This window comes from Cibotium barometz, chromosome 3, assembly GCF_041138505.1.
Source record: "Cibotium barometz isolate CiBa-2024 chromosome 3, ASM4113850v1, whole genome shotgun sequence".
NCBI lineage: Eukaryota > Viridiplantae > Streptophyta > Polypodiopsida > Cyatheales > Cibotiaceae > Cibotium > Cibotium barometz.
Window position 1 is genome coordinate 66225675 of NC_141048.1, and position 24240 is coordinate 66249914.

The following is a 24240-nucleotide window of genomic DNA, read 5'->3' on the forward strand; positions in this document are numbered from 1 at the left end:
CCGTGGAGCATTGTATTCATTAAATACTCCCAATAAATATATCATATATTGAGGGGGGGGTCGGCCCGTTCCGGCCCCAGTGCTGGTGTCCATCTTTCCATTTCATTTCATTTAAATTTCAAGTTGTTTTAAGTTGTCCATTCAAATTTGTGGTTTTAAAGTTGTGCTATTAAGCGTGTGGATGTCCAACGGAGTCTTTCCCACTTGACGGGATCGGTTTCATTCATGCAGACGCCGTTGAAGTCTCACTGGGACGCAGGATTGCGGATCTTGCGGTATCTGCAGGGTACGAAGGATCTTGGACTCTTCTACACAGCTGGAGGTGACATGAAGAAGCGAGTTCGACTCCAAGGCTGGAGTGACTCAGATTGGGGAGGAGATCCACATCAGGCTACAGTTTTTCCCTAGGCTCAGGAGCGGTTTCATGGAGCAACAAGAGGCATCCAACTATTGCCTTGTCATCGACCGAGGTAGGTTACCGGGCTGCTTGCAAGGTTGTGTGGCTTCGGAGGTTGCTTGGCGAGATTGGGTTTCCACATAAGGAACCCACGGTCATCAACTGCGATAACCAGAGCTGGATCGCTATTGCTCGGAACCCGGTCTTCCATGCCCGGACCAAGCACATAGAGATACAATATCACTTTGTTCGTGAGAAGATCTTGCCTGGTGACATCTTGCTTCTTTATTATTCGACGGAGGACAATGCGGCGGACCTCTTCACGAAGTCTCTACCTCAAGCTATGCTCCGGCGGCACTCCAGCTCACTGGGGTTGGTTCCACATCCAGGAGCTGAGAGGGGGTGTTAGCAATCATCTCCTAACTGTACACTATGTCAGGGCCTCTGTTGTCGATGTGCCCACCCAGTTTAGGTGTGTCCCCACTTTTCCTCGCTTCAATGTATTTTTTTCCCATTTCTTTCTGGGTGTGGGAGGGCTGTTGGCTACCTCTGTGTGCTGGCAGACTGATGGACTCTCACCCGACTAGCTGCTCTACCCTGGTCGACTGGAGACATGCTGGCCAACTGCTTTTTTTCTGGCCAACTAGTAGTAGCAAGTCGTGGGCTGCTGTCAGCTGTGTTTATGCTGGCCGACCAGTAGCTTGGGGCCATATATAATGGCCCCTTGCCCCCCCCCCCCCCCCCCCCCCCACATTGTACATTGTATTCTGGGATTTCTTTGGTGTATATAGCAGAGTTATAGTAGCTTCTCTCTCTCTCTCTTGCATCTGTGCATTGCTCTCTATAGCAGTTGTCTTCATTTCCACTGTGCATTCTGACACTACGAAGGCTCACAATCCATCCTCGCCGCATCAACACAAAGACCTACAAAGAAACCTGTGGATGACCAATTCTCACTTGATCCAACGCTTGCCCTTTGTAACCGTCCATGAAGAAACACTTCAAGCCGTTGAGTTATCCTCCGATAGCCTATTGAAAGAATGCTCCAGAGAAAGGTCTGCACAAAAAATGAAAAAATTTGAGATGCACACACATACATCTCCTTCACACTCATCCTCCGCTTCTAAAGAAGCCTCCTCCTCGGACTGTTCCTCGAGAGCCAATGTGCACGAACATGCTCGCCAAGGTTTCCCCTTCCATGAGACTTCACTCACGAGGGCAACTACCCTTCCATGAGTGCTTATCACTCGGGCTAGCACTTTCCATGAGTGCTGATAATACTCACCAGGGTTACTACCCTTCCATGAGATCGGATGAGACTCACCAAGGCTACCAACCCTTCCATGAGTTTACTCACTTGCCAGGGTCACCAATCCTTCCATGAGTTTACTCGCTCATAATCCATTAAATCCTCATTGGAGATAGATAGATCTTGAATTTTAATGACTCCGTATCGCACAAAATACAGAAATCATGAATTAGTTCGGTGGTTTTACGGCCAAGAAAGAAAGATAGATAGCTGGATTGCTCAAAGTATCTGTCCTGCAACAAACACCAACAACCAGAGGGTTCTCCTTGCACACAGATGCAAGAGTAAAAACATATATTCAACCAACACAAAGACTAGATATATTTATTTCAAAAGAATTACATACACATAAACCAAATTACTTAGCTGATCAAAGGATACTGGCAAAACTACACAATCGAGGTGTATCCAAAATGACATCTTTTTTACACAAAAACATGTCTTCATGAGAGGCTAAATTCCGTCATCGTCGAAGAATCTATATCTCAGGCAAAGTCTCCATATCATCATGATGTGTAATCATCGGATGAGGGGCAAAAGACTGTCATGTGCTCCACAATCTATGCACGTAGGCTGCCACAAAGACGCACGAGGAGATACTACCTGTAGTACAAAACCAACATCCTGTTTCACTATGGCGCGAGGCTTCCTAGGAGCTGCTCTTCCCTCAAACCCAGGAGGAAGAGGAGTTGTGTGAGGATCTTCAGTCTTCGGATGCTCCTCAGGTGGTGTCACAGAGAAGAAGCGGGACACATAACATGAGTGCTCATCCACGTCCTTTGGGTAAACGTTTCCTATTCTGCTCAAGAGGGTTTGGAATGAGAAATTGGCCATGGGGCCGCACCTTGATGTCACCGTGATACGTGAAAGCCAAATGTGTGGGGTTCTTCGGCATACATCTATGCTAAGATATTCATTACCGACCTGTCACGAGCTACATTTCTAGATAGTAGCCTTTCCATACATGGGTAGCATCGGTAGTTGCTCAACAAAGCCTCTTGCGTAGCCAAGGGTCTTCTGGAACCTGTAGCCATGTGCTCAAACAATGACTTCATATCAAATCCCAACAAGGTTGTTCTATCCATGGGATAGATGTCAGAACAAGTTATGAAAATTTTCCGGATCCTTCCAAGATCTTTGCTCTTCTCCAAGCAATCTAGAAAAGTTGCACTTTGATACCACTGCAACCGATTGGAGACCTAGAACAGAAGAGAAACACTTCAATAGCAAAGAATAACAGTAGGAAGCCACAAAAATATAAATAGACAACACACTGAGCTGGAACGGCCGGCCCCCCTAGGAACTTCTTTACTATGTAGAAGCTTTACAAAGAATCCAAGGTGAGGGTGCAACTTGCACCAGACTTTCCACACATCCTGGGCACAAAGCATACAAGAGATTCTGACAACCCCACGCCAAGTCCGTGCCACAAAAGAGTCCCAAACAGTCTTCAAATCAGCCCCAAAACAGCCCACTGTTTTCAGCTTGTACTGAGGGCAGAAAACAGAAGTAGGACTCTCTAGTTTGCTTGTACTGACCGCCAAACGGAACAATCCTTCCAGAGTAGTGAAAACAGCCAATGTCCGGCCTGTTCACAGGTGGCCAGAAGAGGGAAAGAACTCTCAGCTGTACAGCCTGCCTCAAATATGCAACCAGTAGAGAGAGAAAAATAGCTTCTGTGTGGCAACTAGTCAACCAAGAGATAGAGAGAGAGAAGTAGCTGCTGTCTGGCCAGCTTCTGCAGCCTCTAGCGGGAGAGAGAGACAACCAGCTGCCATCGGAGCGAATGCTGAACAGCCAGCAAAAACAGTAGAACCACTACTGTTGGCTAGCTCAAAGGTGCGAGGAGAGAGAGGAACTCCGCCTGTACAGCCTCTTTAGATAGAATCAACCAGGCTAATATAAGCCCCATGCTTTTCCAAGCTATTGCTTTGTTTAGCCAATCACTCTATAAATGACAAAACTTGCCATCTTTAGTGTCCGGACTATAAAAAATATCTCATAAAAGGTGGGCACCTGGCTTTTATTGACTTTGTGAGCCACAATTTGTCCCGCATGTCCATGAATCCACGCCCAAATAATAATATGTCCAGCCAAACTTTAATGATGTCTGAACACATTGACTTATAAACCATATAAGTCACATAAATGATTAAAATCCCATGATGCTCATGCTTTGTGACCATCTTTCAAGCCTATCCATGCCAGTGAATGCTTCAACTTGACCCATTCTGTGGAAAATCCCCGTTCTCACCTTGGTTCCATTTTGTGTGTGGTCTTGCCCCAAAACACTAATCAAAGCTGGTGAAGGGACCAAACAGTGACAACAGCCACCCTCTCCTACTCGATGATGGATCTCTGCCATGGACCCCTCCCCTCCATAGATTCGGGATAGAGTGCATTATGATCATTCTTGTATACTTTATGGCATGCTCCCCCCTTTGTTCTGTGCATTTACCTAGCACTTAGCTTCAATTACTAGGTTTCCAATTTCAGTTTCAGTTTTCTGTCAGTTTTTCATGACGATATTCCATGGATACTTGTAATCATCTTTTGTCTCAATGCTAATCAAACCTTTTGTATCTCTCTCTCTCTCTCTCTCTCTCTCTTCTATAACCTCTTCCAAACCTGAAATATAAGCATGCCATCTCTAAGTGTTTCCGCTAAGGCTCATAAAACACAAACAGAAAATGTCAAGCAGTTGCACTCGAGAGGCATCAGAAGACAATTGACAAGGCACACATATAAACCTTCAAGAAAAAGCCATGCAATTGCACTCAAAGAGGCATCAGAACACAGCTGACCATGGCATACATATAAATAACCAAAGAGATGAGATTCAGAGAAAGGCATGATGACAATGCATGCGTAATGTTGTGCATACAGCCATCAATGCACGCATTGGCCAAAGAATACATAAATAAATGTGATGCAGACACACACATGAGTATTATGAGCTTCACAAGTTAAAAGACATGACCGCATACTTGGTTCAAAATGAAGCTCTTTCCCTGCCGGGCCCTCCCGCAGACGGAGACGACGCCAAGGGGACCTTTTACGAGCTGCAGAGCCGCAACAGCGTCGGGATCCATTTTGAACCGTCCCCTCTCGTCGCAGAACACCAGCCTCAAAGCCCTCGCAGGGTTCCCGCTTTCGAAAGGGCTGCGCGCGTCCGCCTCTTCGGGCTTCGGCCTGCCACTCCGGAGCCCAAACATCTGCATCATCTTCTTCTTGCACGAGAAGGTAAAGCTTCCTTTTTTTTCTGCTTCAAAAACTTCAAGATTGCACAGGCTCGATTCCGGCAAGATTTGCCGCTGCAAGTTGCTCAATTTCCTCAAATTATGATAAGAAACTCTGCAGAAAGAGGAGGGATGCAGAATTAGGTCAGGAAAGCAGACACGACAGAAGAGGAGTCAGACATGGGGACCAAAAATTGCGAAGGAAAAGGCCGTTGACAACGCAGAGGTGAAGCGCTGGCTTTAGCGGAGCTCTGAGAGGCAGCTTAGCTTGAAAATCTCGGCAATGGCGGGGGCGAGGGGGGTCTGCAAAGTTCTTTTGTGTTATTTTGGGAGGGAGCGACGGAGGGAGGAGGAGGAGGAGGAGGAGGAGGAGGAGGACTCTTCGGCTTTTTCCACCTTTGGTTTGATTATACATTCCTAATGTTTTTGTTAGCTTTTCCATAATTTTGCAACCTCTCCTTTTGCACTTGTGCTTAAATTGATTATTGGATCAAATGTAACCATCACTTTCACCTAGATCTCTTCGTGAGAGTCTTTGTGGTAAATTACCCCCATAGTGCATCTTGATTCTTATCTACATCTTTTGCACGATACCCAAGCAATAATTGATGGAACCAAATTGGCAAAACAAATTTTCCAAAGGACCAAAAAATACATCTAAAATGGTAAATACTCATAGTTACTATGTCAGGCCCCAAGTGAACCTCAAATCTTTCATGGTTGGAAATCATTCATGGTATAGGGAATGGGTGGCAAAACCCCAATTCTCACCTCTAAGGCTCGCTAACATAGCTGCCTACTACAACGAGGGGCAAGAATGTGCAAGTTGGCACCCAATCCCAAGTGTCAGGGTGATTGGCACGCGTATTTTGCATCAAAATTGTAACTTGATCATGACACATCAATGAGGACGAAAATTTTAGACATGGCTTCAAATCGCATATCGAACAACAACCATCAGATTGGCAAATTTGGCTTATGAGTGCTCCCAAACCCACCCCAATTGGTTGAAAATCAACCTTGTTTTCCACACAAAAAAAGGACACCTTAATGAACATAAAGATGCAAACTACATAGTTGAAGATATAAACACATTTCTAACTTATGGAAATTATACGCTCATGGTAGACACTCATTTCTTACTTACGAAAATCATACACTAACTGACATAGAACACTTTCATGTTGAAGATTGGTACTATAATCGCTTCGTAGAAGTTGGGCAAGCCAATAGTTACTCTAGGACGTCGTAGACTTGCCTCATGGCAAGATGAGTCCCCATCAAGAATGAATTTCACCAGTAGATGTTTTCCTTCATAGTACAAAGAATTGAAGGGGCCATAACAAGAAGATCAACCTAGGGATCGAGGAGGAGACTAAATAGTTAATAATGTGGATAGTAAACTTTATTACTTTCTCTAAAAAGCACAACACTAATATTACACTTTTAAAAAATTTGGTATGGTATTTTGTGTAGGTACAATTGCAAGCCCCTTGTATTATATTGTCTTGCCACTAGTGTTGACCTTTCTACTACCTAGTGCCTTGCAACTTGAAGTGTCCACTTAGCCTCAATTTTGACCCACTTCTCCTTGTTGTTTTAAGGTCGGGTGGGAAGGAGATCCACTTCCTCTCTCTCTTTCACTCAACCCCTATATTTATCCACATTATCTTGAATACCATGTTTTTACACTTCGTAACACCATTTATTAATGGAGTATAAATACTAGAAAGCTATAACATCATGTTGCACTTTTTGGAGAAATCATCAAATTCCTTGGAGGTAACCCCACCCTTTATGTGTTTCAAATCCTTCAAAATTGTTTCCATCTCAATTCCTAGTCATTCTTTCAATCTCCCATACATAAGACTCTACCTTCAACCAATTCTTTTAATCTTCCATATGTAAGACTCTACCTTCACACAAAATTGGCTTCTAATTGGATGCATGCCACTTGCCTATTATGCAAGCTTCAAGTTCTTATCAAATTCTATATCAATGTTATATCTAATATGAGCTCCTTGCACTAAATGTTTTCGACTCAAAAGTGTGAAACTTTTGTGCAAAGTTTTCTGGTATCAACATTATATCCAAGAGTTATGGAACTCATAAGGGTAAAACTTATACCAACATTGTATCAATATTGATACAATGTGAGCTCCTTACACTGAATGTTTCCAAGAATTGTTTAACTCAAGATGGTGAAACTTGTGTGCAAAGGTGTATTAACATTGTGTATCTAAGAGTCAAGAAACTTATAAGGGAAAAACTTGTATACATGTTTTGCTTGTATCAGCATTGTCTTACATATTAAGATGTAGATAGTGCATATGAATTATTGTGTTGAGCAAGGAGCTTCTTTTAAAATAATGTCACTTTAATATGGCAATCCCCAACCAATATTAATAAACTTCAACTTGTGGTAATGATGGCCTCTACAATGAAGAGAATTCAATGAAGATCTAGAACTAGTGACTACTTGCTCCTTTATTAAAAAGTAAAAACTAGATTGTTTACCCAGCTTCCAGTAGTCACTAGTTCTCAATCTTCATTGAAGTATCTTTATAGTAGAGACCAAAGAAGATCCTTTATTGAAAAGTAAAGACTAGAGTGTTTACCCATCGTTTACCCATAATACCAATCACAGTCTTGAAGCATTGATGTTAATGACCCATGTATCATCAAGTTCTACTTCTTCTTCTTCTTCATCTCATCACAAAGTTCCTTGTGGACCAAGAAGCATTGATGTTAATGACCCATGTATCATCAAGTTCTACTTCTTCTTCATCATCACAAAGCTCCTTGTGGACCAAGAAGAGCCAATATTGTTTAACTCTCTTTGATCTTTGATCTTCATAGCGCATTCCTTAAGAACCACAATGTCCCTTCTTTTTACAATAGATAACTTTGATCTTCATAGTGCATTCCTTAAGAATAACATTGTCCCTTCTTCACAATGCACTCCTTAAATTTAAGGACAATAATTAAATTTCTTCTTCTTGCTTGAGGCTTTGGCCTTTGTATGGTCAAAGAAGCTTGTTTCACCCCAACACACATGCACAAACACACATATCTCTTCTTTCTTCAACATGGAACTAACTCTGCATGCTAAGGGGCTTCAAGTAAAACTTCTTACTTACATAACTACTTGTTGCTAATTCTTTAGGAATATTATGCAACAAGGAGGTAACCAATTGGTTTAACAAGTATGTACTCCTTTTATATAATTTAATGAAGTGAATACAAACTATCTTGCAATTCCTTCTTCTAAGTAAAATGCGTACACATTACCAAAACCATGAATGAGCCTATTGTTCTAGTCTTGTTAAATAACCACTTCACCATAGTGATGTAATCTAACCCTAGAATAACCCATTAGTGACCCATTATCAACTAGCGTCTTACTAGGTAAAGCACAAACCTTAACAATTCAACTCTGAAGAAGTGCCAGAGAGGAAGCTCCTCAATTACTTCAATAAGTGAAGACACTTGATGTTTTTAGTATCTCCACCATTAGAATAGCACAAAGAGGAGTCAAATGAGTGATCCTTCACTAAAGAAGTGTTAGAGAGGCTACCTCAATTAACTCAACAAGTCAAGACACTTGATGTTTTTAGGATCTCTACCATTAGAATAGCACAAAGGGGAGTCAAATGAGTGATCCTTCATTGAGGTTACGAGAGGAAGCTCCTCAATTAACTCAACAAGTCAAGAAGTTGACATTTTTAGTATCTCCACCATTAGAATAGCACCAAGGGGAGTCATATGAGTAATCCTTCAACAATCTAGTTTTCCAAATTATCTTCCCAAATGCCAGTAAATCATCAATTTCCTATATTAGTAGCAGTAATAAGGAGGTTAACAAACACATTCTCCAAAATTGAAACAAGATCTAATATCCTTCTTTGGAAATTCAAGCAACACCTGCCCCTCAAAATAACCTAATGTAGAGAGGTTACATGCTTCCATCTACAGGATCTAAGCAAAAAGGAGACCGTCAAAAGTTGCACGCTTCCTATTGATCTTCCTCCAACACAATTTTCGTTAAAGTGGCCCTTTGCTCCACAATCTTTGGTAGACTTTTAAAGATCACTCTAAAGCATTTTCTAGTATCTAGGGGAATTTTAAGAGCTAAAAAATTTGGGGGTTGGGTTGGAGAGTGATAAAGTCTTCAACATTGGTGCAAATGTACCTCTCTTATAGTTGATGTTATGGACTTCAAGCAAGGGGGAAAATGTAAAACTCAATCCAAATTACTCAACTCGGATAAAAATCTTAGGTGGTGGAAGATTCTTTGGGTCAAAGCTAGTAAACCATAAAGACACTAAAAATTAATTCTAGATAGTCCATGAGCTATGGGAAATAACCTTTTAAGCTATAGCAAGAGTCTCCACCATAAAACTAGCATACCCATTTACCGTAAACTTGATGTGGGTAACTACAACACCTCTTTTACCCAAAGCTTCTTTCACACAAGGAGTCAAAACATCAAGAGGGGATTGAGGGCTCACACACATAACCAATGAATACCTTTGTGGACATCCATAAGGTATTTTCATCAACTTTAGAGCCTATGAGGATGACACTATGGTCACTCAAAGAAGCTAGTGGAATTCGATTATTATAGTGAACAAGTGTTCCTACTTTGCTTTCATGCCCCTATGGCTTGGTAGTCTTGAGGGTGGTCCTTGGATTGATAGGATGTAATCCTTTATGTGCTCTAAAAATTTAACGAGCTCACATGTACTTGTGATACAAACCATCAATCTTCTCGTAAATTGAAACCACAAAGAGGGAGGAAGGAGGACCATAAGTTTTTTTAGCAAAGAAATAGGATTACATGAAAATTGCATGGGTGTAGGTCCTTTGACTCCATTTGAGGATGCCAATCATAAGTAACATCCAAAATAAAATATAATTTGACACTTCCTTAAACATAAGACTTCAATACGATTAAAAAAGTTATAAAGCTAACTCTTCATTCCCGACAGTTACAATGTTCTAAAAAGGAATTAAAAATATAGTAGTGTCTAGGCATCACCGGAATCATAAACAAGTCTAGGGTCAAATTTTATCAAAGATGGAATAATATTCATTTGAAGTAGAGCTATTAGTAGATGATCAACTTTATAGAGCTAGATAATGGGTTTATTGGGGGGGCTTTGGCATTTGGTATATATTCTTTTTTTGTATCTCCTCCCCTTTAAAAATAGAGAGGAAGATAAGTGAGTGATACTTTAGTCAAGTTAAAAGGTTCAATAGATCACCATTACAAAAAGATTTAGCTATGCTTCTTGTTTCTAATTGGGATTGGAGTAACTATCCCACTTTCATTTACATTACATGCAAGCGCATGTAATGTAATTGGGATTGGAGTAACTGTCCCACTTTCATTTACATTACATGCAAGCGCACGCCATCTCTAAACACATGATTATGCAACCATCTCAACACATGACAAGGAGATATTAGATGAATCTTGATAAAATCACTACGATCAATTTAAAGCCGTGTAATAATATGCCGAGATTCATGCAGTTTACAACATGTGCAAAGTGTATGCATCCACAATTGGCGATAACATGAGATTCAATGTTTTAGGGGTTGTTCTTTATTTGAATGCCATAATACAATCACATCATAGTCATATTTCAAAGCTCATATCTCTTCTTCTAAATGTTAAAATTGGATAACGTAAAAAGATGAAATGATCCAATCTGCTAATTGCTGGAGTTGAGCTTATCATTATGTGATCGATTCTTTGATCTAGTGATATTGTTGCCCCTATACTATATTATGCTCTTGTAAAAGTATGGAGATACTTATCTTGAAATATAATTTAGTAAATATTCAACCATTGGATCTACTTAAGGGTTTCATATAAGTTTTGTTCCTCAAATTATAATCTAGACGCTCACATTTAGGATCGTCCACCAAATCATTTGTTGTTGGTGAAATAGGCATGTCTTACCAACTTGCAATATTTTAGGTAGACTCTGAGAATGACATGTAGAGTGTAGAGTTATCTAAAGAAGTCCTTCTATTGAGGATTTAACCAGAGTCTAGAGATCTAGTAGATCACCCTTAGAAAGATTCATAGCTCTACATCTTATATCTTATTGGGAGTAGAGTGATTATCCGATTTGCATTTACATTACAGGCAAGCTCACCCTGACGTGGAAGCTGACACCATCGCTCGTCACATGGCATGGAATGACCTCGATGAAATTGCTATGGCTAATTTAAAGGCACGTAATGCTATGCCAAGATTCATGTTACAACAAGTTTAGGTTGTGTGATGCATCCACCCTTGATTATAACATGAGATCCTTGATGAAATTGCTATGGCTAATTTGAAGGCTTGTAATGATATGCCAAGATTCATTTACAATAGAGGTAGACTGTATGATGCATCCACACTTAGTCATAAAATGAGATCTTGTGCTACCCAAATGTTGAATTTGAATAATGTAAAACAATCCTCAAAAGCATAAAGTGTGATAGTGGGCTTACTTGAAGCAAAAGTTGGAGCTTCTATATCACTTGGTGTAGTTTGTCTCCATGTGAATAACAAGTCCCTCCATGTGAATAACAAGTCCCTCCATATCATTAGGCATTCTATGTTTGAATTGGGGAGGAGTCTCTCCATATCATTGTTATGAGGAGTAAATTCATGGAATATATATTCCCATGTTTTTTATTTATGGATTGAAATTAATCCATGACATATATATTCCCACGTTCCTCCCTTTTATGAATTCTCCTAGACAGGTTTAGATCGGGATGCCTTTCTAAATTCGGGTGATTGTAGCTTACTTTACACGTATGCGGGTGAATCCGTACATGCATGGGAGTATTGGTTGCATCATCTTGTTAATATGAAGTTTTGTATGGTTGTTTATTTTCAATCAATTAATTTATTAATTGATTAGCGTAGTTGATGCAAGTGTGGATCATTGGACCGAATAATGGAGGTAAGCTAGTGTTGGTTTTAGGAATATCTTGAGATGACTGATTTTGAATGTCGAGGAATAATATTTGATTTTATGACAACAAGATCCATTAATTTATTTTGGATGCCATTTATATTTGTTAACAATGTGTATATATTGTTTGGGATATGTGAAATCTCCCTTGTGCATATTTGATTTTTCAAGATATTTGCACTTTTATAAGGTTCAAGGCTCACACCTACTTTTAAAGAAGTCTAGCTTACATGCTCAAGAAATCTATTGCAAGCTACTTTTGAAGAAATCTCCCTTGTGCATATTTGATTTTTCAAGATATTTGCACTTTTATAAGGTTCAAGGCTCACACCTACTTTTAAAGAAGTCTAGCTTACACGCTCAAGAAATCTATTGCAAGCTACTTTTGAAGAAAGCTATTCTTGAAGAAGTCTACATATTTGTAAAACACACTATTTTGAGCCCCAAAAGCTATCCCATTAAATATATTTAAGTATATCAAGAGGAAGCATAGGCTCGCTCTTGTGTGTGGGGGCAAATTGGACCCAATATTGTGTCTTGAGTATTTTTTTGTTCTATTTGTTCTAAATATTTTATTTATTTTAATCACTATGTTGGGTTCATGTGAACCTCCAAAAAAGTAAGTTATTAGAGCCAAGAGTGATTGCAATTAATTGAAAGCAGTGAAGAGCTAGTGAACAAAGAAGTGGAAGAGCTTAGCCAAAAGTAAAATTTTCAATACAAAGCATAGAAAGACTCAAGAAAGACATGTCTTTATCCATCGGGTAACAAACCCATAAATACTTTACCCAAAAGTCCTTCCAAGGTGGAAAACTTTTCCAATTTGAAAACCACGTACCAACACCACCCTAAATCTCAAAGTGATTTTTCTATTTTGAATCCCTCTTCCTGATCGGCCGCATTGCCCCGCGATACGCTTCAAAACCACCCTTATCTTATTCTTCGGTTTCAATTCATCTTCACCCTCCTTGTCAAAGGTGCACGATGAAAATCCATCCTTGATTACTTTTTAATCTTTGCATACGCACTGCGCATTATTGAAAATTTTTAGAATTCTTAAAAAAATTATTCTCCCATAGCCCATTTATTTACCAAAAAACCCTTTTTGAGCCTAATAATTCTTAAAATTTCTCAAAAAGTTATAGAAAAATTCATGATTTTTTTTGAAAAAATTCAAGAGTTTTTCCAAGCAACGTGAGAATTTTAAAGGTTTTATCAAGGTAACATTCTTTCATATTTCTTTTGCGATTAACATATTTACCTTTTTTTTGCCAGAACAATTAGTACCATTTGCAATGACTAATCCAAATCCTCAAAATCCCTAACAACCACCCAAGCTCCTACAACTCATGGCTAAATGCCTGTGTCTTGCATATATTTCTACATGCAATGCACATCTATTTTAGGCATTACTCCATATCTTCAATGACAAACAAGAGGATGAATGGACAAAAACTTGGACAAATGATCACAAATCATGTTATGTCATAATGCCCATAGGCAACACGTGCGTATTTCCCCCAAACATTTAGTTTTGTCAACTTAGAGAAGCACATGGAATTCTTCATGGGTATACAATAGAAGACGATACCACCAGATGCTGTGAACATTTTCTTGCTCATGTATGTTTCCTATAGTCCCTTCTACCCCCTGAAAAGATCTTTGTCACCATGGAAACACATGACTTTAGATGATTGTAGAATCACACCCTTATTTGTCACACCCTTATTTGTCACCCATAACATTACAACATAACTTTTTGCTCCAACTATTTATTCATATTCACTCTACCAACAAACTAATTTATAACATTTTTTCAATTCTTTATTGAATATGTTCTTGTATTATTAACTTTTTCTTCTCGCCACTTGATTAGACTAAATTAAACCACAAGAAAAGGCAATGTTTATCATTGATATTTAGTTAAGCATAAAGGACACCCATTGAAGATTCTCAATGGTTACCTCTGATCATGCCCTTGTTGTCTATCCATTTTTAATTGCATCTTAACAGGAATACCAGCCCATGATTATTGTTGCTGATTTTGTGAGAACTGAAGATAGTTACTTGTCACCCCGGGGCATGTAATAAGGGGCAATCTATTAAGGTTGCCCTTAGTAAGGGGATACTAGCCCATGATTATTGTTGCTGATTTTGTGAGAACTGAAGATAGTTGCTTGTCACCCCAGGGCATGTAATAAGGGGGAATCTATTAAGGTTGCCCTTAGTAAGGGGTGACCTAATACAGTCACCCTTACTTACGGCGAATGGTTAAGGCTCTCTCTCTCTCTCTCTCTCTCTCTCTCTCTCTCTCTTCTTTATCATTTCTCCCTCTCTCACTTATCTTAAAGCAATACTTTTTTAAACTTAATTTAAAGTAATTAAAATTATTTAAAAGATGGAGAAAATTTTAGGGAGAATTTTTTAAGTTATAATTGAATAAAATAAAAATTTTCTATAATTAAAATAATATATATATGAGAGTTAATTATGTATACATTTAATAGCAAATATTCTTATTAAAAATAAATTTTAGATTTTGTATATTGATGACATTATTTATAATGATTGAAGAATGTTTTAATGCCTGTTCACTAATAATGCATTATATATATATATATATATATATATATATATATATATATATGTATATATGTATACATATATATATATATATATATATATATATATATATATGTATGTATGTATATATATATAATTTTTTAATTTCTTTTTTTTATATGTTAGAATCTATTGTTTAAAACCTAGATCCGTTTTTTATAGCTTATTGTGCATTGTGGTTATCTTGATTTGTGTTTTCTAAGACATATAGTATTTTACAAACACATATCTCTTTCTCTTCAATCTTTTTTTGGTTTGTGTTCTTGTTTATTGAGATAGAGAACATAACATTTCACATTTTTATAGGAGGTTTAGAGTGTGATCCTATTGTTAGAACTATGCAAGGGCGTTTTTATATTTCTAAACCTAATGATTATTGAAATGTTATCAAAGGTTTTTGTAATCAAACAAGAGAGAGAGAAAAAAACAACCTATCCAATCAGCGAGCCCACAAAAAAACATCAGTAGAAAAGGACCCAAATCATCAGAAATCAGAGGAGGAGAAGAGGTGAATTTTTCATTCTGTCTGCTTTCTGAGAAGCATACGGTCGTACCCTTCTTAGTGCCACGATCATGTCTTCCTCTAGAGTAAATCTTCTAGAATCAATTGCATTTAAATGGGTAGAGGAAAACTAAAGGGAATAAATTACATTAACCAGGTGCAAAGGGCATTAAACAAGGGGTATAAACTGGGTATTGTTGTACTGTCAGGGAATATCAGTGGGGTAGCTGTCAGTACCTGCACAATTAAAAGATTTAGCTAACCTGATGAGCGTATGGCTATACCTTCAAAAGCGTATGCCCATGTCTTTCTTAAGACATACCCCTTCCTTTCTTAAAGCCACGCCCGTTCCTTCTGCCCTGCCATAGCCGTGTCTTCCTCTTCTACAAGAGCACGCCCGTTCTTTCCCTCAAGACACGTTCGGGTCTTCATCATCATCTAAGCATACACCCATTTCCTTCATTTGATATGCCCATGTCTTCATCTCCATTTTATTTGCCACGCCTGTGTCCTCATCGTACACCTATACCATCTCAAGACACGCTCATGTCTTCATCTCCACCAAGCGTATGCCCGTGCCTTTCGAATTACCACGCTCGTGTCTTTTTAAAATGTATGTCTGAGTTCTCACCTAAGCATATGTTCGTACCTTCATAAAAGCGTATGAATGTACTATCCTTCCAACACATTGTCCCCATAGGGGGTCCACCAGCACTGCTATTTATCAAATTCATGCACCTATGCTTGAGAAAATTGGTGCAAAACAACCCTCTGATCAATGACATAAATCCTCCTACTGGTCCTTCTCTCATAAGGTTAGGCCCTTTAGTCAATACAACATGGAGCCAAATAGTGTTGGTATTTGATAGCACTAGTAAGAGTGAGGAGCATCCCAGCACAAGACGTGCAACTCCTGATTTAGAGACAAGAGGACTAGAGGCTCAGTGCATGGATAGACCACCTGCCCTAGAGAAAGACCCAACATCCCCTACCCATTCACAAAGAAGCCTTGCTTCGAGACTCCAAAGCTTTATCTTGGGAAGTGCACAGTCAGACAATCCACATCCCTGGGATAGAGGCATGGAACACCAACTCGAAAGAGAGCCCATGTTGCCTCTAGACCATAGAATGGAGTTGGGCCAAAGTGAAAGGAACCTAACCCAGACTCTTCCACTAGTCTGGGGGGCCATGCCCCCCGCCGACGAGAATGGCCAATTCATACCAAGACCTAAGGCTAGGGCTAAACCTAGATTAGGAACCAGCTCTCCAGGGGCCTGAGACATCCTATCAAAGACAGAGAGCCTACTCGGCCCAATCATATCAACCTGGGGTACCAATGTACCCGCCTCGTGGGGCATACCTAGGATACCATATGGGGTCGTATATGAAGCATAGCCTGGGCCTCCCTTGAGACAGGGACCCCCTAATGGTCTATTATCCACTTAGCCCAGCTTCCCCACCTATCTTACCACAACTAGCACCCCCTCTCCAGGGCTAACCCTTGAAATGTAGAGGATAGCCATGGAAATAGGGAGGGGGTAGCTGCCGGAATCACACCCCCACACCAGCCCAGCTTGCACACAAGGGCCCAAATAGGAGCAAAACAAACCTGCTAACATCTCTAAGCTTATCACCAAGTTTGATAGAATTGGAGACCCCATACCACACTTAGAGATGTTTAATCAGATCTGCGAAGCATTCGACCATGTGGACAATCAAGTCAAGGTGAGTGCCTTTGGCCTCACCCTAGATGGCAAAGCTGGCCAATGGTTTAGATCCCTGAAGACAGAGGATAAGGCCACCTTTGAAGCCTTGAAAGAGGCTTTCAAAGTTGGATACTCCCGCCACCAAGGAACCCAATGGAGTCTGGTTGAGCAATTACACAATGTTAAACAGAAGGATGGGGAAACCATTCAGGACTACATTAACAAGGTAAGGTATCTCCATTCCCGTTGTAGTTCCAAAGATATGTTCTTTGATGAAGGCTAGTTGGGAGATTCCTTGAGTGCCTTGATGATGTACCCTTGCACAATTCCTTGTATGCTCTAGCCCATACCTCCTTTAAGAAACGCTGCAGGAGTGCCATGGACTTTGAGGATAATTTTAAGGGAACGCGTTCCCGAGAACTTCGCGAGGGCACATCCGAGGCATCCTTTAAAACAATGAACACAAGATCACATGGAAAAATCAAGGAGTCCACATTAGGACAACAAGTCAAACAGTTGGCCGCGGCCCTAATGCAGCAAATGACCCAACACTAGAGAATCAGCCAAGGCCGGGATTGGGTTGGTCAACCCCATCCCTACCCTAAGAGGGAACTAGTGTGGTGCCCGATTTGTCGAGCTAATCATACTAGCATGGAGTGTCCACATCTGAGACCCCGTTCCACCCTCTACTGCACATATTGCCAAAGATGGGGCAGTCATGAAATTGCAAATCGCTATACAAAGAGATGCCTAAGCCCGAGCCCTACCTACAAACCCTAGGCAACTGTTGGTCTTGCCAACACCTGCACTTCATAACACACCTCAACCAGGCTAGGAAGTGGCCTAGAGAGGAATCCTTAGGGTACTAGAGATGCCCTTACCACCCCTTGTACTTCCACCTCAACCCCCACTACCTCGAGTCACCCCTTATTCGGCAACTAACCTTGATGGAAATTTTTGAAGAAGATGATGAGGGGGAAGTCACTGAAGGACCCACCTTCGAGCCTCTTGAATCAAACAGTCCACCCTCCCTGATTTTAAGCCACTATGTGATGAAGGGCAACCAGATGTACAATTTATACCTGGCTAACTATATGTACCATGTATACCTAGCCACCCCAAATCCATGGGGATGGGACGTGAACACTGTGGCTAAATGACCACCCATGCAATTTTATCATTGCATAGGATCTCATCGAGTAGTTGAGTGTCCGATCAAAAAAGGGATGGCAAGCACTCCTATGAGTGCTTCCACCCTAACCCCTTTATGCATCGGGTGTGCGGAATTGAGCACATGTACAAGGACTGTCCGCTGAGAGTAGGCACAATGGGAAAAGCTTGTGAAGCCAATCCTAGCACCAGCATTAACTTGCTGAGTGTAAGACATGGCTTCATCCACACGGTCCCTCTTAACGCAGTGACTAGATTATAGAACAGATGAAGGGTCGTAGCTCACCTTGCCACAACAGAGGAATTGACCTTGCAAAACCATAGACACGCTAAAGTTTTATCCCAAAGGGATGTCTCGGAGCCAGTGCGCATGACTAGATGCTTGCAAAAGAAGGCCATAAAAATTGGCAAAGGGGAAAACCGGGTAGTCATAAAAAGTAGTTTAAAAGATGGCATAGCCACCCATGTGTCAGCCTCTTCCTTTGATGAGGAAAAACTACTATCTTCAGCCCCCCATGCCAGGGGGCCAATTGATTCTAACCACCTGCCCGCCCAAGAAGTTAGTTGAATACTCTAATTCTATATCAAGGAAAAGGAGAGGCTAAAGGCAGCCCAAGAAGTTAGTTGAATACTCTAATTCTATATCGAGGAAAAGGAGAAGCTAAAGACAGCCCAAGAGTTGTTCCTCCGGGACTACCAAGATCAACTAGAGGATAGGCCTCCAATGGCATATCTTGAGCCATGTCCCTCGGTTTCCAACATGCAAACTACTGAGGAAGCTTAGGAGTAGATCAGAGATTCCCAAGACCAAGCACCCCCTCAGAGACTCACTCCAAGTAGTAGCACCCAACATTGTTAATACCCCCACTAGAGCAACTCACTAGCCGAATATCTCAAAAATAAGAGGGATGATTGCCTCAAAAGGACGGGCACAAAAGTCCAAATCCCTATATCCTATAGGGGCAAGAGCTTAAGGACAAGCATAGGTGACCCACCTCACGAAACCGCACCTGTTCCTAGAGACATTGCATGCCTCTCTTCCTTTCTCTCTTCTCATATCCAAATCCCCATTGGCGCCTTACTCCAAGGTAGCCTAAGTTTATGGAAGGATTTAAAAGATTAGATGGAGGGACGCCTAGAGCAGGGATGCAAGAGTATCTAATGAGACAGAAGATGATGAACTCATTGAAGCTCATGGGATCAACGACACCCCCACCATTCGAGTCAACAAACTCAAACAATATTTTGAAGGTGATGAACTTAATGCGGCATTACCCATAACCTTCGATGGCCTACATGTCATCGTGGTGGAGAGGAGCAAGAATAAGCACTATCATCTCACCAAACAATGCTGGGAAAAATGGGGAGCACCTACCATGGATGACACAACCTTATTGGTGAGACTTGCTGATGGAGCCATCGCAAGGCCCACAGGTCTCTCGAAGGATTTAAAGATCAAGATCCTTGAGACCAACTTCCGCCACACTTTCGTGGTGATGAATTTCAGCCGACAGCCAGTTTCATATGATTGCATCCTTGGATGACCCTTTATGAGGGAGACAAAAATGATGCATGACTGGGATACATACCACATCTATATTCGGAGAAAGGACCAAACAGTCAAGATCAATGTGCGCACTTGGAAGGTCCATCCCATGAGTGGCCGACCCTTTGCAAGCAGCAGAGGACTCAGTGACAACAACTTGGTCCACTGCAATCCACCTATGCTAGACTTGCCACAAAACAATTGATGAGAAGAAGGATAGCAAGGAATGTGCACCCCTCCTCTCGGAGCCGGAAGACTCTGAAAATTGGATGCATATCCTTTCTACCTTGGACATACTTCCGAGGTGCACAGGAACTCGATTCACAATAGGCAATGGGTAACAGATTACGTCTCTCTACATGCTCATCACCGCATACTTACCCCCCCCAAAGTCGCCACTTATGAGCCCAAAAAGGCCAATAATGAAGAACCAATATGGGGAAAACACTCACATAGAACTTGCAAACCTGATGGGTTCCCCGGACAAGAGACCTACCTCTTCCCTACTACTGACTCAGACATGCATTGGCTTAAATATGTAGGGGCAGTTGAAGCACATGAGGACTTCAGCCAAGTTTGGCAAAAGGAGCTCACTAAGGCCTCCCTCCTGGTCCACATGACCACCCCCAAACTAAATGAACCTTTTGATCCCCAACCTGAATCCAAAAAGCTTTTTCGCTCCACACAAAAGGCACGAAACAAGAAGTTAGTGCTTGCAAAAAAAGAGGCCAAGAAATTTGTAGAAGAAGAAAGCGCTAAAGTAGAGGAAACTAAACAAGTCCCCAAGCACTTTCAAACTTTCAAAATGGCCGATCATTTTGTGCGATATGACTCAGCCCAAAGAACCCACAACAGAGAGCCAAGAACCTTGTATGATGGTCTAGCAAAGGTTAAAGAAGTTAACTTGGCAAACCCGAGCAAAGACCTGAGGCCTATCTACATAGGGGATAGCCTCTCGACCAAAGAAGAGAAAGATTTGATCGCTCTCCTCACTGAATTCTAGGATTGCTTTGCTTGGAAGTACATAGATATGAAGGGTGTACCTCCCGAAGTAGCCAAACATACCATCCCTATGGTAGATAGGGAGCAAGACTGGTCAAGCAGAGAGCTTACCCCTTGAATCCAAAATACTCCAAGATGGTTTGGGAAGAAACTAATAGACTTATAGACGCTGGATTCATCTATGAAATAGAGCACACAGAATGGGTTTCACCCATAGTGATAGTTCCTTAGAAGAACAAAAAAGTGTGAGTGTGCGTGGACCTCAAAAAAATCAATGTCGCCACTATACGAGATCACTATCCCTTGCCCTTCACACAGAGCAGGTGCTCGAGAGAGTCATAGTAGGGAAGGAAGCCTATAGCTTCCTCAATGGATTCTTTAGATATAACCAAGTGTTGATTGATCCAAAAGATTAACACAAAACAACCTTTGCAACCGAATGAGGAACTTATGCATACCATGTCATGCCCTTCGGGCTAACCAATGCCCATGGCATCTTCCAGCCTCTAATGTGCACAGCCTACAAGGAGCCAAAAATTCCTTGAAGTCTTCATGGATGACCTCTGTGTCAATTCCACGTGGAAAGCACACCTTGAATATTTATGAAAGGTACTAGAGAGATGTAGCCTCTACCATATTTCCCGGAACCCTCTCAAATGCCAATTCTAGGTTCAGCATGGAGTCATCCTGGGACATATTGTCTCAAAACAAGAAATCTCCACTCATGAGACAACAAGGTGCGGCTCATCCTTGAGCTGCCACCACTAACCAACTTTAAAGGAGTCCAATGCTTCATGATGGGACACGTTGGGTACTATCGGTGTTTCATTTTCATATACGTTGATATAGCTTGCTCCCTCTATGGACTTCTAATCCTCTTTAAGTGGACATAGGAATGCCAATAGGTGTATAACACCCTAAAGAAAGCCTTGGAAAGTGCTCGCATTATTTTGAGGTCCCCCAACTGGGACATCATATTTCATGTCCACATTGACACCTTCACCTTTGTAGTTGGGTGTGTATTGACTCAACGCAGTGACCACAAGATGGATTTCCCTATTAGCTTTGCCAGTCGCCCCGTGCCAATTGAACAAGGCGGCAGAACTTAACTATACCACAACTAAGAGGGAAGGGTTAGCAATGGTTTACACGGTCAAAAAGTTTCGCCATTATCTTTTGGAAACCAAATTTATCTTCTTTGTAGACCATAAAGCTCTTCTTTATCTGGTAAACAAACCTTGCAACAACAATCGGAAGGGTCACCATATGGTTGTTGATCTTGCTTGAGTTTGACTTCACTGTCATAGTGTGGAAGGGCTCACAACATGTCTTGGTAGACCATATGTCACACATACCCAACGGCGAGCTGCCAGTGGGAGTCGATGATGACTTACTATACGCTGCCTTGTTCTAACTATGCTTAATTCCGGAATGGGAAGAGGAGCTTACACATTTCCTGGCCAATGGCCTACTCGTCGACCCACTCCTCAACAAAGACCGAGCGCCCCCTACCAATTGATTTGCAAGGCAGACTCTACAGGCAAGGGAAGGACAGGATTATAAGACGATGTGTCCGAGAAGATGAGTATGTCTTCATTTTAGAACAGGCTCACTCCGCCTTGCTGGGGAGCACTTTGAAGATATCACTACTCGCAAAGTCCTCACCGACACGGCTATAACTCTCTAACACATTAAGCATTGTCGCACATGATCAAGTACATCCTTTTTGAGTCCTGTCCAGAAGAAGCTTTTCTTCACAGACATATAGGTTTTTATAAACCTTGGATGTCCAGCTATCAGGCTATCATGGGCTTCTCTCAAAATCCTTCCCTTTATTCCCTCATCATTGGGAATGCATAGCCGATTATTATAATACATGCAACCTTCATCCAATTTGTACCCAAGAACTCGGCTCATTTCCTGAGGAGTCTTGCTTTCTGCGTCAAAAGGGTAGCAATAGGGGCTAAGAATTTGTCCTGCATGATTCTCTCCCTTGTTTCATGGATTAATGGATTTGACACAACTGTAATTGCAAGCAAGGAGGCTTTTCTGCTGAGCGCATCTGCCAGCACATTTTCTTTCCTTGGCCGATACTTAATTTCAAAATTGAATTCCTGCAGGGTCTACATCCATCTCCTTTTGACGCATGTTGAGATCCCTTTGGGTGAAGATCCACCTTCATACTTTGATGATCTGTCATCAAGGTGAACCTCTGTTCCAAAAGATAATGTCTCCATAACTTCAGAGCATAAACTACTGAGAGTAACTCCAAGTCATGGACGGCATAATTTCTCTCATGTGTTTTGAGTTTTCTAGATTCATAAGCCACTGCATGACCTTCCTGCATAAGAGCACCGCCTAAGGCAAACCCACTCGCATCAGTAACTACCTCAAAAGGTTTGGTAAAATCTCACAATTTAAGGATAGGGTTGGTTACTAAGGCTGTCTTAGCTTATCAAAGGCACTCTGACGCATAGCAGACCACTGAAATAGGGTACTCTTCTTGAGAAGGTTAGTTAAAGGGGATACTATCTGAGCATACATGGGTATAAAGGTCCACCATCCAGTTAATCTTAGGAATCCTCTGACTTCCTTTACCGTCTTGGGTTTCGACGAATCTACGACTGCTTGTATCTTTGCGGAGTTAGGAGAAATCCCATCTTTAGACACTATGAGTCCCAAGTATACCACCTGGTCAACCGAAAAAGAACACTTGCTCTTTTTTGCAAAAAGTTGGTGCTTCCTTAGGATTTACAAGACCTTGCGCACATGATCTTCATGATCTGCAGCATTCTTTGAGTATACCAAGATATCATCAAAGAAGACAAGAACAAAATCATCCAAGTATTCTCTGAGAATATCCTGCATAAGACAATTAAACATCGTCGGGGCATTAGTCAATCCAAACGGCATGACTGTGAACTCATAATGCCCATAGCTCTAGTATTGAATGTTGTCTTCGCGGGATGTCTTGTTCCTTGATTCTGATCTGATAGTACCCGGATTTGAGATCTATCTTTATGAACATTTGGGTCCCACTTAACCGATCCAAAAGTTCATAAATCCTCGAAATAGGATACTTATTTTTAATTGTTAATTGATTCAATCCTCTGTAGTCAATACAGAGTCTTAACATTCCATCTTTCTTCTTTTGAAAGAGAACGAGCGCACCCCAAGGTGAGATACTGGGTCTGACGAATCCGTGCTCTAACAGTTGTCTTAACTGCACCTTAAGTTCTATGGCTTCAGGGGGAATGGCATTTTGTATGCATGCTAGGATACTGGCTGAGCTCCGAGGGTTAACTCGATCTCATGATCTACTTCGCGAGACGGAGGCATCTCCGAGGGTTAACTTGATCTCATGATCTACTTCGCGAGACGGAGGCATCTCAGTCAGCTCTTCTGGGAACGCATCTGCATACTCACTTAACCACTCTAGGTCTTTAGTCTTGCATTTTATATCTACCAGATTCATCTTAATGACATAAATAGTTTGCCTCTTTTTGAGCCCTTTTAACAATTTAGAAGCCTTGACTAATTGCAGCACTGGGAATCCGAAAATTCCAGTTCCTTGAACTTTATTCCCGTGAAGGTCAAGGAAAGAGATGGTTCTATTGTGACAATGAATGTCGGCCTGATTCTTATGGAGCCAATCCATTCCAAGCATTCCATCATAGATTCCCAAGGGAAGGACTCTGAATTGGCACTCTATTACGTTCCCATCTAGACTAAATTGAATAAGGTCTATCTCAAGGTGTGTG

The 24240-nt window shown here is 41.2% G+C and overlaps 1 protein-coding gene across 1 annotated transcript in view; it reads right to left on the reverse strand.

The window, feature by feature from the left end:
• LOC147640423 (uncharacterized) overlaps positions 1–5360 on the reverse strand; it is a 39228-nt gene extending 33868 nt beyond the window's left edge. Inside the window, exon 1 of the mRNA XM_086780368.1 lies at positions 4694–5360. Within this exon, the coding sequence (XP_086636494.1) occupies positions 4694–4930 (237 nt within the window). The 5' untranslated portion in view covers positions 4931–5360. The remainder of the gene's footprint in view (positions 1–4693) is intronic.
• Positions 5361–24240: the final 18880 nt, after the last annotated feature.